Source organism: Armigeres subalbatus, chromosome 1, assembly GCF_024139115.2.
Source record: "Armigeres subalbatus isolate Guangzhou_Male chromosome 1, GZ_Asu_2, whole genome shotgun sequence".
Taxonomy (NCBI): Eukaryota; Metazoa; Arthropoda; class Insecta; order Diptera; family Culicidae; genus Armigeres; species Armigeres subalbatus.
In genome coordinates this window covers 83,899,618-83,914,030 of record NC_085139.1, presented here as the reverse complement: position 1 = coordinate 83,914,030, position 14,413 = coordinate 83,899,618, and the positions used below count along the sequence as shown (strand labels likewise).

General features: G+C 43.0%; 1 protein-coding gene across 2 annotated transcripts; it reads left to right on the top strand.

The window, feature by feature from the left end:
* Positions 1–12,789: 12,789 nt before the first annotated feature.
* Positions 12,790–13,954, top strand: LOC134216947 (probable transcriptional regulatory protein TTE1135). 2 transcript variants are annotated; one of them, XM_062695739.1, is made up of 4 exons: positions 12,790–12,883; positions 12,969–13,426; positions 13,487–13,655; positions 13,720–13,954. In XM_062695739.1, the coding sequence occupies exons 2-4, from the start codon at positions 12,972–12,974 to the stop codon at positions 13,927–13,929; spliced, it is 834 nt and encodes a 277-aa protein (XP_062551723.1). In that variant the 5' UTR covers positions 12,790–12,883; positions 12,969–12,971; the 3' UTR covers positions 13,930–13,954. The 2 variants fall into 2 exon arrangements, with proteins under 2 accessions (XP_062551723.1, XP_062551789.1); XM_062695805.1 differs by having other exon boundaries at positions 12,800–12,855.
* The last annotated feature ends 459 nt before the right edge of the window (positions 13,955–14,413 follow it).

The following is a 14,413-nucleotide window of genomic DNA, read 5'->3' as shown; positions in this document are numbered from 1 at the left end:
ACTTAATTGCGATGAAAAATAAAACTAATTAAAGTACTCCGAAAGGTCTTCCATATTCTACAGAAAGTTCTTTCGGGAATTAATTTGAAAGTTTCTCTAGCAATTCCTTCGAAAGTGCCTTCACAAATTCTTTCGGGATTCCTCCAGCGTTTCTTTCGGAAGTTTCTTTGGAAGTGGCTCCAGAAATTGTTCCAGGAATTCATGCGGAAATTCCTCCATAAGTTCTTCTAAAAATTCCTCTGGAAGTTCCTCCATGAATTTCTCCGTAAGTTCCCCCAAGAGTTCATTCGGAAGTTCTTCCAAGAGTTCCTCAAGAAATTCCATATGGAGTTCCACCAGAAATTCCTCCAAAAGCTCCTCCATGAATTCTTCCAGGAATTCCACCGGATGTTCCTCAAGATTCATTCGAAAGTTCCTCCAGTAATTCCTCCGGAAATTCTCTTAGGAAATCCTTCGGAAATTCCTCCAAGAGTTCCTCCGGAAATTCCTACAGACATTCTTCCGGAAGTTCCTCCAGGAATTCCTCCGGAAGTTTCTCCCGGAGTTCTTCCGGAAGTTCCTCCAGCAGTTCATCCGGAAATTCCTCCAGGAATTTCTCCGGAAGTTCCAGCAACAATTCCTTCTGAAGTTCCTCCGTAAGTACTTCTACGAGTTCCTTCGAAAATTCCTCCAAATGATCCTCCGGAAGTTCCTCTAACAACTTCTATCTTTTTTCCTCCAGGAATTCCTCCGCAAGCTCCTTAAGATTCCTTCGGAAGTTCCTCCAGTAATTCCATCGGACATTCCTTCGAAAGTTCCTCCAGTAATTTCTTCTGAAGTTCCTTCCGGAGTTCCTTAAGAAGTTCCTCCAGAAATTCTTCCAAGAGTTTCTCCGGAAATTCCTACAGAAGTTCTTACAGAAGTTCCTTCAGGAGCTCATCCGGAAGTTTTTCATGAAATTCCTTCGGAAGTTCCGCTAGATTCCTTCGGAAAATCAGGAGTTCCTTAAGAAGTTCCTTCAGGAATTATTTCAGAAGTTCCTGCGAAAATTCCTTCGGAAGTTCCTCCATAAGTTCCCCCAAGAGTTCTTCCGAAAGTTCCTCCATGTATTCTTCCGAAAGGTCCTCCTGGAATTCCTTCGAAAGTTCCTCCAGGAGTTTCTCCGTAAGTTCCACCAGAAATTCCCCCGGAAGTTCCTCCAGGAATTCCCTCGGAAGATTCTCCAGGAATTCCCCCAGAAGTTCCTCCAGGAATTCATCCGGAAGTTCCTCCAGGAAATCCCACGGAAGTTCCTCCAGGATTTTACCTGAAAGGCCCTCCCGATATTCCCCCGTAAGCTCCTCCTGTATATCTTTGGTACGGAAATTCTCCTTGGAATTCCTGGAGGAAAATCGAGAAGAATTCCAGGAGGAACTTCCGGAAAAAAATCCTGGAGGAACTTCAAAAGGAACTTTCGGGGGAAATCCTAGAGAAACTGCCGGATTAATTCCTTGAGGAACTTCCGGATGAATTCCTGGAGAACTTCTGAAAGAATTCCTGGAGGAACTTCCGGAGGTACTTTCGGGAGCACTCCTGGAGGAACTTCCGGGGGAGTTTCTGGAGGAACTTCCGGGGGAATTCCTGGGGGAACTTCCGGAGCAATTGCTGGGGGAACTTTCGGAGGAATTCCTGGAGCAACTTCAAGAAGAATTCTTGAGAGAACTTCCGGAAGAATTCCTGGGGGATGTTCCGATGGAATTCCTGGGGGAACTTCCGGAGGAATACCTGGGGGAACTTCCGGAGGAATTCCTGGAGGAACTTCCGGAGGAATTCCTAGCGGAACTTCCGAAGGAATTCCTGGAGGAACTTTCGGAGGAATTCCTGGAGGAACTTCCGGAGGAAATCCTGGAGGAACTTCCGGAGGAATTCCTGGAGGAACTTCCGGAGGAATGCCTGTAGGAACTTCCGGAGGAATGCTTGGAGGAACTTCCGGAGGAATTCCCGGAGGAACTACCGGAGGAATTCCTGGAGGAGTTTTCGGAGGAATTCCTGGAGGAACTCCGGGAGGAATTCCTGGAGGAACTTCCGGAGGAATTTCTGGAGGAACTTCCGAAGGAATTCCTGGTGGAACTTTCGAAGGAATTTCTGGAGGAATTTCCGAAGGAATTCCTGGGGGAGCTCTCGAAGGAATTGGGAATTTCTAGTGGAACTACCTAATTCATTAGAATTTTTTTATCAAATTATTTTTTTTAATTTTTATTATTTAATTATTAATTTATTAATTATTATTAATAATAAAATTAAAATTATTTTTTAATTTTGGATTTTCATTTCCATTCAGAAGAATTTCCTTCGGAGTTGCAGGAGGTTTTCTCTTGATATTTGAGAGGAATTCTCTTGGTATTTTGTTTGGAACTTCATAGGAATTTTTCATTAAAAATCAGTGGAATTCCCTTGCAGATTCAGAAAAATTATCCAAAATTATCTCAAGGTAATTTTCATGGCAAATTTAGAGAAAATTTTACATTTTTTCGGAACTGGGACCTCAAACTCACAATTCCAGGGATTTAATTTGGATGAATATTGGATGTTCACTTGAAATTGGATTTACTTGTTGGATAAAGACAAGTAGAACGACGATAATATAATCATTATTGTTTCTTCGAGGTTTTCTCGATTTCCATAATTTTTTTTTTCATTTTCAGCAATCCAGTTTAATCAAGTGGTCCTGATTATGCTTTCTTTTTGCTTTCTCATGCAGTTCTCTGCTACTGAAAACAATACAAATTTGATTAAAATCACTTCATGCTAAAAGTAAACAAATCTTTCCGCAATACCGCTGCCGCATTTTTTGAAAATTTCCAAAAAATATGCGGTTTTAGTACATTCCGCATTTGCCGTTCCGCATCATTGCGTGCCGTTCCATATACTGCCGTGTATTTAAAAGTGACAGCTGCCGCATCCTGCCGTTGCCGTTGCCGCACTCCATTGCGTTTCCCCCTTAAGGGTTAAAAGACCAGGAACTCCGAATAATTCCTACTTAATCAAATATGATGAAACTATTAGAAAAATACTAAAATTTCGAAATTTATAAATCTCCAGAAATTCTATTTCTCACCTACTTCCATTAAATCCGTGAACTGGTTACGTTACGATTTTTATAAACCTCAAAACCGTTACGATTTTTATAAGCCCAAAAAACTTTTGACGTAGGACTTACGTCTCTCTTTACTATACCGGGTGTCATTTCAAATTTTTTAAATCGACCGCGTTACGCTGTGTTGAAAGATTTGAAACGTTTATAGCTTTTGCCCTATTGAACAGTTTTCTGCAGTTAACCACCCAATCAACAGCTTTCAAGTATGCCTTTCATATTCATGCTTGATAATATTCGAAAACTTGTTTCAATAGGCCCAAAACTGTTTTCAAAGCAAAATATTGAATTCACGAGAACCTATAAATATGAGTACCGCATCATTCTTGCATCATTCCATTTCCACGCTCTGATTGGTGCAGACGTCAGCGAATGAGCTCTCGCTAGGTCAGGAAGGCATAAAAACGCGCAGCACGATTTTTTTCCTCTCAATCTGACCCTGAGATCTGACAAGAACAGACAAAGCAACCACAACATCGCCAGAACTTTTGAAGTGTTGCTCCATCGTCTCAGCTACGCAATCGCAAACTTAAGCTCTATCAAGAACAAGGCAGAATCGTCAGCATCATCGGCATTTTTGATCCGGCATTGTCGAGGCCGCACAAAGGAGAAGCCAACAGTAAGCGCGGCTCGGCGGTGTGATCATAGACTGTCAATGACAACACTGATCAAGTCAAGACAAAATTTTCAAAACGACTTATCTGGTTTTGTAAACATAGATTCAAACGACGATTTGACGAATCTGATAGCGCTCCCACGCAAACCAACACCATCAATAGGTAGGTGAAGGTTTCCGCGGAATTTCATTTTTTCATAATTTTTTGTGAATTCCTCAAAAACAATATGCAGGAAATTTTCGGAAACTGTATGTGGACACTCCTAATTAATTGCAACAGAAATCGCTTGGAAAATTCTAACAGAAATTGGTTGGTGACTTCCGGCTGAAAAACTTCCGAAAAATCTGTTGTTAAATTTTCAGGATTTTTCACAGAAATTCTTGTGATCTTAACTAAATAAACTTCGAAGGAAATCACAATGTGAATTCTTGCGGGAATTTCTCGGGAATCTCTGCAAAAACTCTTCCGGGAAAACATTTTCAACAATTTTTTTCAAAATCAACATCAAAAACAATTTCTGCGGAAGCACTTAAAAGACGGGTGTTCATGTCCTTCAACAGACATGTTTTGAATGCGCCATGCTTCAGAATGGTTTAAAAATGACAACAAGTGGCGCCCCTCTCCTCATAACATTTGTTTAATCAATGCTCAAGAGTGTAACCATGGAATTCAAACAGGGTTTGTTTAAAGACACTATAGTGTATATATAAACAAAGACGGGAAATGCTCCAATTGGAATTCCAAATTTACTGTCAGTGCTATTCCAATCGAGCAGAAAACCTGTCATTCCAAAAAATCACGCAGAACATTTGGTAAGGACTAATTTAACTTCCGCAAATAAACATGTTTAAATTATTGTTGTAATATTTTTGGATCAATGTAGCCCAATAAACCCCTACAAATGGTAGAAAATGACTCTCATTGTGATTATATTGTATTTGCTATCTGATTTGCGTGGGTATAAGCGTTACTAATCATTTTTTTGAAATTAGGAAAATCACTTACACCAATTTGAAAACTTTATGCAATATGAGCAGTGTTGCGCATTCAGGGTTGCCTGTCGAATTATTTGCTCAGGGATCAGATTTCGCGTCTTTGTATATAGTGTCTTTAGGTTTGTTAATATCCGAAAATTGATGATAGTAAAAAACTACAAACGTTAATTTTGTTCTCGAAAACATTTGCTAACAATAATAAAGCCCATCTAGATAGACATAAAACTAATTTTCAAATAAACGTTCTTAGATATAGCATTTCATTTGTTGAAATACTCCTAAAACTAAATCCGCACAAAGTCCTAAAATCGTTAAGTAAATCCGCGCCGAATCCGCGAAAACCGCAAAATCCGGGAAAATCGCGAAATCCGCTTAGTCGTAACAACCATGAAATTGTACTTGGGTGCCAAATCCAATATTCTAGAGATAAAATTTTATGCGTGATTTTCATAAATAGCGTTAAAACTAACAGTGGATAATTTTTCTGACTTAACCGTGAAGTGGACGAACACAGTTAATCGACAATTTTTTGCTCGGTAAATCAAATTAACGAACATGACCGTAAAAGATTTACAATGTTATGAAAACTCATATGTGAATATGTACGTTATGTGGAAGATATTGATTTGGAAAATGTATTGGAGGTAACCACTTTCCCTTCGATGGGACTCGAACCCATGACCCTACAGTACGCTAGACTGGTGCTTTAACCAACTAAGCTACGAAGGACCTCCGTCGGCCTTCGCAACCTAGCGGCTACTGAACGAGCTCGAGATTCCCAAATTGGACGCATAGTCAAATCACTCGCAATCCATTTCTCAAGCCAATAAGTTCCCTCAAGAATTCTTCTTGAAGTTGCTCCAGGAATTCCTCCGAAAGTTTCCCCAGCAATTGCTCCGGAAGCTCCCCCAGGAATTCCCCCGGAAGTTCCTCCAGGACTGCTCCCGAAAGTACCTCCGGAAGTTCCTCCAGGAATTCTTTCAGAAGTTCTCCAGGAATTCATCCGGAAGTTCCTCAAGGAATTCATCCGGCAGTTTCTCTAGGATTTCCCCCGAAAGTTCCTTTTGAAGTTCCTCCAGGATTTTTTCCGGAAGTTCCTCCTGGAATTCTTCTCGAATTTCCTCCAGGAATTCCAAGGAGAATTTCCGTACCAAAGATATACAGGAGGAGCTTACGGGGGAATATCGGGAGGGCCTTTCAGGTAAAATCCTGGAGGAACTTCCGTGGGATTTCCTGGAGGAACTTCCGGATGAATTCCTGGAGGAACTTCCGGATGAATTCCTGGAGGAACTTCTGGGGGAATTCCTGGAGAAACTTCCGAGAAAATTCCTGGAGGAACTTCCGGGGGAATTTCTGGTGGAACTTACGGAGAAACTCCTGGAGGAACTTTCGAAGGAATTCCAGGAGGACCTTTCGGAAGAATACATGGAGGAACTTTCGGAAGAACTCTTGGGGGAACTTATGGAGGAACTTCCGAAGGAATTTTCGCAGGAACTTCTGAAATAATTCCTGAAGGAACTTCTTAAGGAACTCCTGATTTTCCGAAGGAATCTAGCGGAACTTCCGAAGGAATTTCATGAAAAACTTCCGGATGAGCTCCTGAAGGAACTTCTGTAAGAACTTCTGTAGGAATTTCCGGAGAAACTCTTGGAAGAATTTCTGGAGGAACTTCTTAAGGAACTCCGGAAGGAACTTCCGAAGAAATTACTGGAGGAACTTTCGAAGGAATGTCCGATGGAATTACTGGAGGAACTTCCGAAGGAATCTTAAGGAGCTTGCGGAGGAATTCCTGGAGGAAAAAAGATAGAAGTTGTTAGAGGAACTTCCGGGGGATCATTTGGAAGAATTTTCGAAGGAACTCGTAGAAGTACTTACGGAGGAACTTCAGAAGGAATTTTTGCTGGAACTTACGAAGAAATTCCTGGAGGAATTTCCGGATGAACTGCTGGAGGAACTTCCGGAAGAACTCCGGGAGAAACTTCCGGAGGAATTCCTGGAGGAACTTCCGGAAGAATGTCTGTAGGAATTTCCGGAGGAACTCTTGGAGGAATTTCCGAAGGATATCCTAAGAGAATTTCCGGAGGAATTACTGGAGGAACTTTCGAATGAATCTTGAGGAACATCCGGTGGAATTCCTGGAGGAATTCATGGAGGAGCTTTTGGAGGAATTTCTGGTGGAACTCCATATGGAATTTCTTGAGGAACTCTTGGAAGAACTTCCGAATGAACTCTTGGGGGAACTTACGGAGAAATTCATGGAGGAACTTCCAGAGGAATTTTTTGATGAACTTCCGGTGCAATTCCTGAAGGAACTTTCGAAGGGATTTGTGGTGGATCTTCTGGAGAAATTGGTGATGAAACTTCCGTATTGGAATTATGTACAACACTTCTGAGCCTCTGCAGTTCCTGCAGGAACTTCCGGCGGCTAGTATTCCTACTGTTCTGATAGAGATTCTGATATATTCAAAGCAGTCACTGAATCAACTAGAATTAATTTAAAAGTTTATTCAAATAATTGAAATTAAATCGTCTTTAGAAATATTTAAAATCATCTTTAAAAAAATAAGAATTTCTTCAAAACTTGAAACGTCATATGAAACCTGTCCGGCAAATCCGCATGCATTGCGTTTTGCAACTGCGGCAATGATGCGGATTTTTTTTAGTACAAACCGTCGACAAACCGCTTGCCGTTGCCGTTCCGTTGCCGCACTCCATTGCGTTTCCCCCTTTATCCTCCCTTGAAACTTTTTAGGCACTAAAAAATGACTTTAAAAAATCATAACTCCTTTGATTCTCAACTGATTTTGACGATTCACCTACCTGACGAACCGGTTAGGTCTCTAGTTGGGAAGACTTGGGTCAAACTTGGGAAGATAATTGGTCACCTGGTTCCGGAATAATTCCGGGGTCGAGTGGGGTACCTTTTTTTCTCAAATCAAATGACCTTGCTAAAAGTCTTAAAACTAATGTTTGGTGTGTCCTACTTCATGAAACTACGAGACATGTTCAATAGTGCCTCTTCCAAAGTTTCTTGGTGGGTTCGGACAGTCTGTGGCCTTCCGGAGACCAGGTTCCCCCGGAAAGTGGTCACTTTTAGAATTGATCCGAAACCCATCTTGCGACGTCTCGAACTTCAAAGCTCAATAGAGTATAAATTGAGGTACCTGAGTAATTCTGGTCAGGTTCCGTGGCATTCCAGGGACTTGGGTCCCCCGGGGAAGTGACCACTTTTCGATTTGTTACGAATCCTATCTTGCGACGTCTCAAACTTCATGATTTAGCAAAACGAGCTCAATAGAGTTTTATTTGAGGTACATGAGTGGTTCTGGTCAGGTTCCGTTGCATCCCGGGGACCTGGTTCCCTCGGGGAAGAGGCCACTTTTCGATTTGATCCGAAACCCATCTTGCGTCCTCTCAAGCTCCATGATTTCTGAGTGGTTCTGGTCAGGTTCAGTAGCATTCCAGGAACCTAATTTCCCGGGGAAGTGGCCACTTTTTGAAGCGATCTGAATCTATCTTGCGACCTCTCAAACTTCATGATTTCGCGAAATGAGCTCAATAGAGTCTAATTTGAGGTACCTGAGTGGTGCTGGTCAGATTCCGTGGCATCCCAGAAACCTGGTTCTCCGGGGAAGTGGACACTTTTTGATTTAATCGGAAACCCATCTTGCGACGTTTCAAACTTCTTGATTTCTCGAAACGAGCTCAGCAGAGGCTAATTTGAGGTACCTGAGTGGTGCTGGTCAGGTTGCGTGGCACAACAGAAACTTAGTTCCCCCGGGGAGGTGGCCACTTTTTTATATAATCTGAAACCCATCTTGCGACGTCTCAAACTTCATGGTTTCGCGAAACGAGCTTATTAGAGTGACTCGAGTCTAATTGGAGGTACCTGAGTGGTGCTGTTCAAACTCCGTGGTATTCCAGGGAACTGCATCCCCCGGGGAAGTGATTTGATCCGAAACCCATCTTGCGACGTCTCAAACTTCATGATATCGCGAAACGAGCTCAATAGAGTCTGTTGAGGTTTTGGATTGGTGTTGATCAGTTCGGAGTTCGGTTTGGTGTTGATTTAATCGGAAACCCATCTTGCGACATCTCAGACTTCATAGTTTCGCGAAACGAGCTCAATAGAGTCTAATTTGAAGTACATCAGTGGCGTTGGTCAGGTTCAGTGTCATTCCAGGAACCTAGTTCCCCCGGAGAAATGTCCACTTTTGAAGTGATCTGAAATCCATTTTGCTAGGTCTCAAACTTCATGATTTCGCGAAACGCTTGCTCGCTTGCTGCGCTAGACGCCATCTCATACCTGCCGGATCGGAAGCGAACACCATCTTTGCAGTTTTGCTGTCCGGCATTCTTGCAACATGTCCTGCCCATCGTACCTTTCCGGCTTTAGCTGCTTTCTGAATACTGGGTTCGCCATAGAGCTGAGCGAACTCGTGGATCATTCTTCGCCGCCACACACCGTCTTCTTGCACACCGCCAAAGATGGTCCTAAGCACCCCCTTATTAGCGTCTTGTCTTCTTCTTCTTATTATTACATTACAGGCATTACATTCCCACACTGGGACAGAGCTGCCTCGCAGCTTGGTGTTCATTAAGCACTTCCACAGTAATTAACTGCGAGGTTTCTAAGCCAGGTTACCATTTTTGCATTCGTATATCATGAGCCTAACACAATGATACTTCTATGCCCAGGGAATTCGAGACAATTTCCAATCCTAAAATTGCCTAGACCGGCACCGGGAATCGAACCCAGTCACCCTCAGCATGGTCTTGCTTTGTAGCCGCGCGTCCTACTGCACGGCTAAGGAGGGCCCCTTGAACATAACACATTTGATGCGGTGGTGAATCTTTTTTGACCACAGTTTCTTCTGGAGCCCGTGGAAGGCCCGACTTTCACAAATGATGCGCCTTCGTATTTCACGACTAACATTGTTATCAACCATTAGCAAGGATCCAAGGTAGACGAATTCCTCGACCACCTCGAAGGTATCCCAGTCTATCGTAACACTGCTTCCCAGGCGGGCTCTGTCGCGCTCGGTTCCGCCCACAAGCATGTACTTTGTCTTCGACGCATTCACCACCAGTCCAACTTTTGTTGCTTCATATTTTAGGCGAGTGTACAGTTATGCCACCTTCGCAAATGTTCGGCCGACATTTGCGGGATGCGTTGAGCTTCTGATAGAACTTGCGTTTTTCTTGAGAATGACACAGCTGCTCCATTTCCTCGCACTCTGCTTCTTCCAGTTTATTTTCCTGAAAAAGGCGGGTCTGCTGTCTCCGCTTCAGTCTATATAACGTTCCACGTTCTGCCGGGTACCTTGCTGCAGCGCGACCACCCGCGCTGCGTCCTTATCCTCCAGAATCTGTCTGCACTTTTCGTCGAGCCAATCGTTCCGTCGACCTTCCGCTGCGTCGTTGATGGCTGCTTTGATTGTATTCCAGCAGTCCTCAAGAGGGACCCCATCGAGCTCACCCTCTTCCGGCATTCTGCCTCCAGATGCTTCGCGTATGCAGTGGCGACATCAGGTTGTTTCAGTCGCACTAGATCGTACCGCGGCGGTCGTCGGTACCGAACATTTTTGATGACGGATAGCTTTGGGGGCAGTTTAACCATCAACAAATAGTGGCCATAGTCGATGTAAGCGCCACGATATGTCCTGACGTCGATAATGTTGGAGAAGTGCCGTCCATCAATCAAAGTAGTGTTGGAAGTAGGTGCTGCGAATGGTCATATTCTTGGAGGCGGCGAAATCAATTAGTCGTAGGCCGTTTTCGTTCGTCAGCCGGTGAGCGCTGAACTTCCCAATAGTCGGTATAAACTCTTCCTCTTGGAAAACCTGAGCGTTCAAATCTCCTATGATGATTTTGACGTCGTGGCTTGGGCAGCTGTCGTACTCACGTTCCAGCTGCGCGTAGAATGCGTCTTTATCACCATCAGTGCTTCCGGAGTGTGGGCTATGAACGTTGATTATGCTGAAGTTGAAGAACCGGCCTTTGATCCTTGATCGCCCATCACTATGAAAGCTGTTCCCAGCTCGTGTGTGTTGCCGCAGCTCTGGTAGATGGTATGATTACCTCTAAACATTCGCCCCATTGATCCCTTCCAACAAACCTCCTGCAGCGCAGCCGAATCCACGGTCCTTGAGCACATCCACGAGTATGCGTGTGCTCCCGATGAAGTTTAGAGATTTGCAGTTCCACGAATCGAGTTTCCAATCGCTAGTCCCTTTTCGTCGCAGTGGTCTTCGCCGATGGTTCCGGTCCGTACTCTCTTGTTGATTGTTCGTTGCTTAAGATTTTTTAAAGGCTGGCTTGCAGGGCCTGACACCAAACCCCCTAAATTTCCGGAGGACCATTCCTCCTTATTTCCGGTGGACCATGGTGCACAGTTTCACTTAGAGTCCCTCGCTGGCACTCAGACGAGTCGCCCTAACATGGAGAAAAGACGCTGTTGTGAGCCGATCCTGTAATGGAGAACAGACGCTCAGTAAGATTTGCACCTCCGAAGAAAACAACCCCCCCCTTCTCTGTCAGCATACGACAATAGCTCCCAGTTATTCATTGATAATGTTAAGGCGACTTTGGGACAAACATATGCTTCATTATAGACATAATTAATTTTAGGTTCATCCAGTTCCATAAGGTTACCTTATGGTTTCCAATCCATTCCCTTGTAGCTAAATTTCATAAGGTAAGCTAATGAACTTCGATAGGTTTTTTTTCGACAATGTACATTTCAACTTGAACTTGGCCTACTTTTCAACTTAGTTTTTTATTAGCATTTTCTCAGTTATCAATTGAAAGTTTTCTTGTGCCCATCATTGCATCTCCGGATTGGCAATCCTACGCCTTCGCTCGTAAGGCTAACTGGAGAGGAGACCCTAACTATTACCTACATAGTACAAACAAATGCGACCATATGATTGTCCATATCCTCCTGTCAGCAACATAATTTTGCACGGACACAACCGAACAACATACATATCCCACTTCATTGTGGGGATTACCCTTATTCAATTAGTAACAGCTCGCTGGATTCGCACCAATAGACCCATCTGAACGTTGGATAATGCTTTAGAGTGGGGAATGTTGTGTAATTTGAAACGATTAAAGCAATAAACTGTAATTATGCATTAACAACTATGATGACCGCCGCCGGCCGTCGATGATGGCGACGTGGGCGAAGCTTGCATTATGTAAATGATGAACTCAAACCACAGCCTCACGTCAGGGTCCATAACTGCAAAAAATTCAGACTGCGTCCAGTGAGTTGGAGTGAATCATGTTGTTTTTATTGATTTTGAGTCAATGACGGGAATAAGACTCGTGTCGAGAATAATCATAACCACCCTATACATGACATCCGAAATGGTCAGCGTTTTGTAATCCGATGAAAGGACACAAGCAACAACAACCAGTGCAGGCGTTGCGGGTTGAGGATGTTCGTGTCCGATGAGTGCTCTCGATTGTTTTTTACCTAATCGAAAATTTATCAGAATTTATGCACTGCAATAATCCGTCTCAACAAGCCGCACCAATACGATGCCGAACAGTTTAATTGATTTCTACTTCACTTTTGATAAGGGTATGCGGTATGACTATGAGATATATCGTTTTGGAGTACTGCCAAAAAGATGATGGAAATGACCTTTTGAGAGTCACCTTTATGATGACATGGGCGACATTACGACTTTTCTTCCCAATTTATTGCTTCGCGATTTTAGAAACGCAAATGAAGCTGTAAATGTATTAGCATACATACTGCAAGGAAGCACACGGCGTGATAATGTCTCAAAAAGGCATCAATAAATATCTGTTGTGGAGCACAGTTTTGCTTTGCTAAAGCAAAGCTTGGAAACTGGATTCCGTCGTTTAGTTTGATGGGAACATATGCTTTTAGTTTGTCTTTGCGCATCAGCTATCATTACATTTCGTTTCCGAACATTCGTGCTCGCCTCTAGCGCCATCTTGTTTCCAGTAGAACGTTCATTGAGTGTTCGGCATCACCCCAGTGATGTTTTGTGACATTCACCCGGCTTTGAATTATTAATCTGTCAAAGTCACATGCAGTGGCTGACTTGTTGTTATTTTAGCAGGGAGTTCAGTCATATTTATATAACATACGGTGAATTTATTAAATGTAGAAATATTCTGTGAGATTTTATCTGTGAATAATAGTCAAAGGCAATTCAACTCAATTAATAATCCTATTTCGATTTCCAATCGGCACTTGATCAGAAAATGTTCAAATCGTTACGCTTCGCGGTGGTGCAGTGCTCGTCTGTTCTCAGACAATCCCGTCACCGGGCGGTTAGGGAAATTCATCTCAGTCCACTGAACGGTGCCGGGCACTCCAAATGGCAAAATATTCGACACATAAAGGCGCTAAACGATGGGCGGAGGTCCGTTTTGTTCATCAAGTTGTCCCGCCAGATCCGGTTAGCCATCCAAGCGGGAGGTGCCAACCCGGCGGTGAACAATGCGCTGCGGGCGGCTATCGATGAAGCCCTCAAGAAAAATATGCCCAACTCGACGATTCAGGGCATTCTGAAGAAGGCCAATCAGTCAACGGCGCAGCTGAAGAAGTTTTGCTTGGAAATAAAGGCTTTCGAGCAGGTCAGTGTGATTTGTGTGCTCTATACGGATCGGTTCACGCAACTGAAAATGGAAATGGCTACGATACTGAGGAAGAACTTGTGAGAGTTTAGTTGAAAGTATTATGGAGAATATTTGTTTGAGGTTTTCCATGTTTTTAGCGCCGCGTTCACCGACGTGAAACACATGTTCGACGAGCAGGGTTACGTTGAAGCTGTATGGAAAGCGGATATTCCTGGAGATGATCTGTTATCGATGTGTACAGAGCATGCCATAGAAATTGGTTCCGAAGACGTGGAAGTCATGAGTGAGGAAACGAAGTTGCTCAGGGTTGGTATAAATATACGTTCGTTGAACGAAACAGCTTTATAATGCAGAACTTAATCAATTTTAGTTTATCTGCGATCCGAACGAGATCGATAGGGTGAAGACGCAGCTGGAAAAGTTAGGATATTCTGTAGAACACAGTGAACATGCATTTTTCCCTAAAAGTACGATAAAGTTAAATCCTGATGCGATAGAAGCGTACGAGAAGCTGAAGGAAAAACTGAAAGCTATAGACGGGGTGGAGGATATCTACGACAATGTGGAGGTTGTTTATTGAGCTGTTTAGGATGGTAACATATCGAAGGATACTGAAACTGAAACAGTTGTTACAATATTGCCATTGGATATCACATCCCTCAAGCAAGGAAGCCGGAGAGAAAACTTGCTAAAGTAGGATCTAACTGGACTAGCTGTGTTCGAATGATTGTGCATGAATCGATTCTTCAATTTGCATCATTGTATGATTTGTGTGTAATCCACATTTACAAATTTATTTAACATTCTTCGCATGGAGTTCGTGTTTTGAATTTCCTCAAAGAATATGTAAACTCATTTTTATAGATAGAGACAAATATGCCCGATCTCGCTCGGTTTGTTGTTTGTTTATTTCCTTTCGTTCAAACGGTTTATGTTGTAGTATCGCACTCTATAGATCGTTTTTAGCTCCATCTCGATAGCTCGCTTAACTTTTCAAAAGGACCTAAGTAACATTTTTTCATGAATTAATTCGAATAGCGCAATCAACAGAACAACATGAAAGC

Coding starts and splice junctions, on each gene's coding strand:
- LOC134216947 (XM_062695739.1), top strand. CDS start 12,972: ATGTTCAAATCGTTACGCTTCGCGGTGGTGCAGTGCTCGTCTGTTCTC. Junction 13,427..13,486: donor ACGATACTGAGGAAGAACTT/GTGAGAGTTTAG, acceptor CCATGTTTTTAG/CGCCGCGTTCACCGACGTGA. Junction 13,656..13,719: donor AGGAAACGAAGTTGCTCAGG/GTTGGTATAAAT, acceptor AATCAATTTTAG/TTTATCTGCGATCCGAACGA.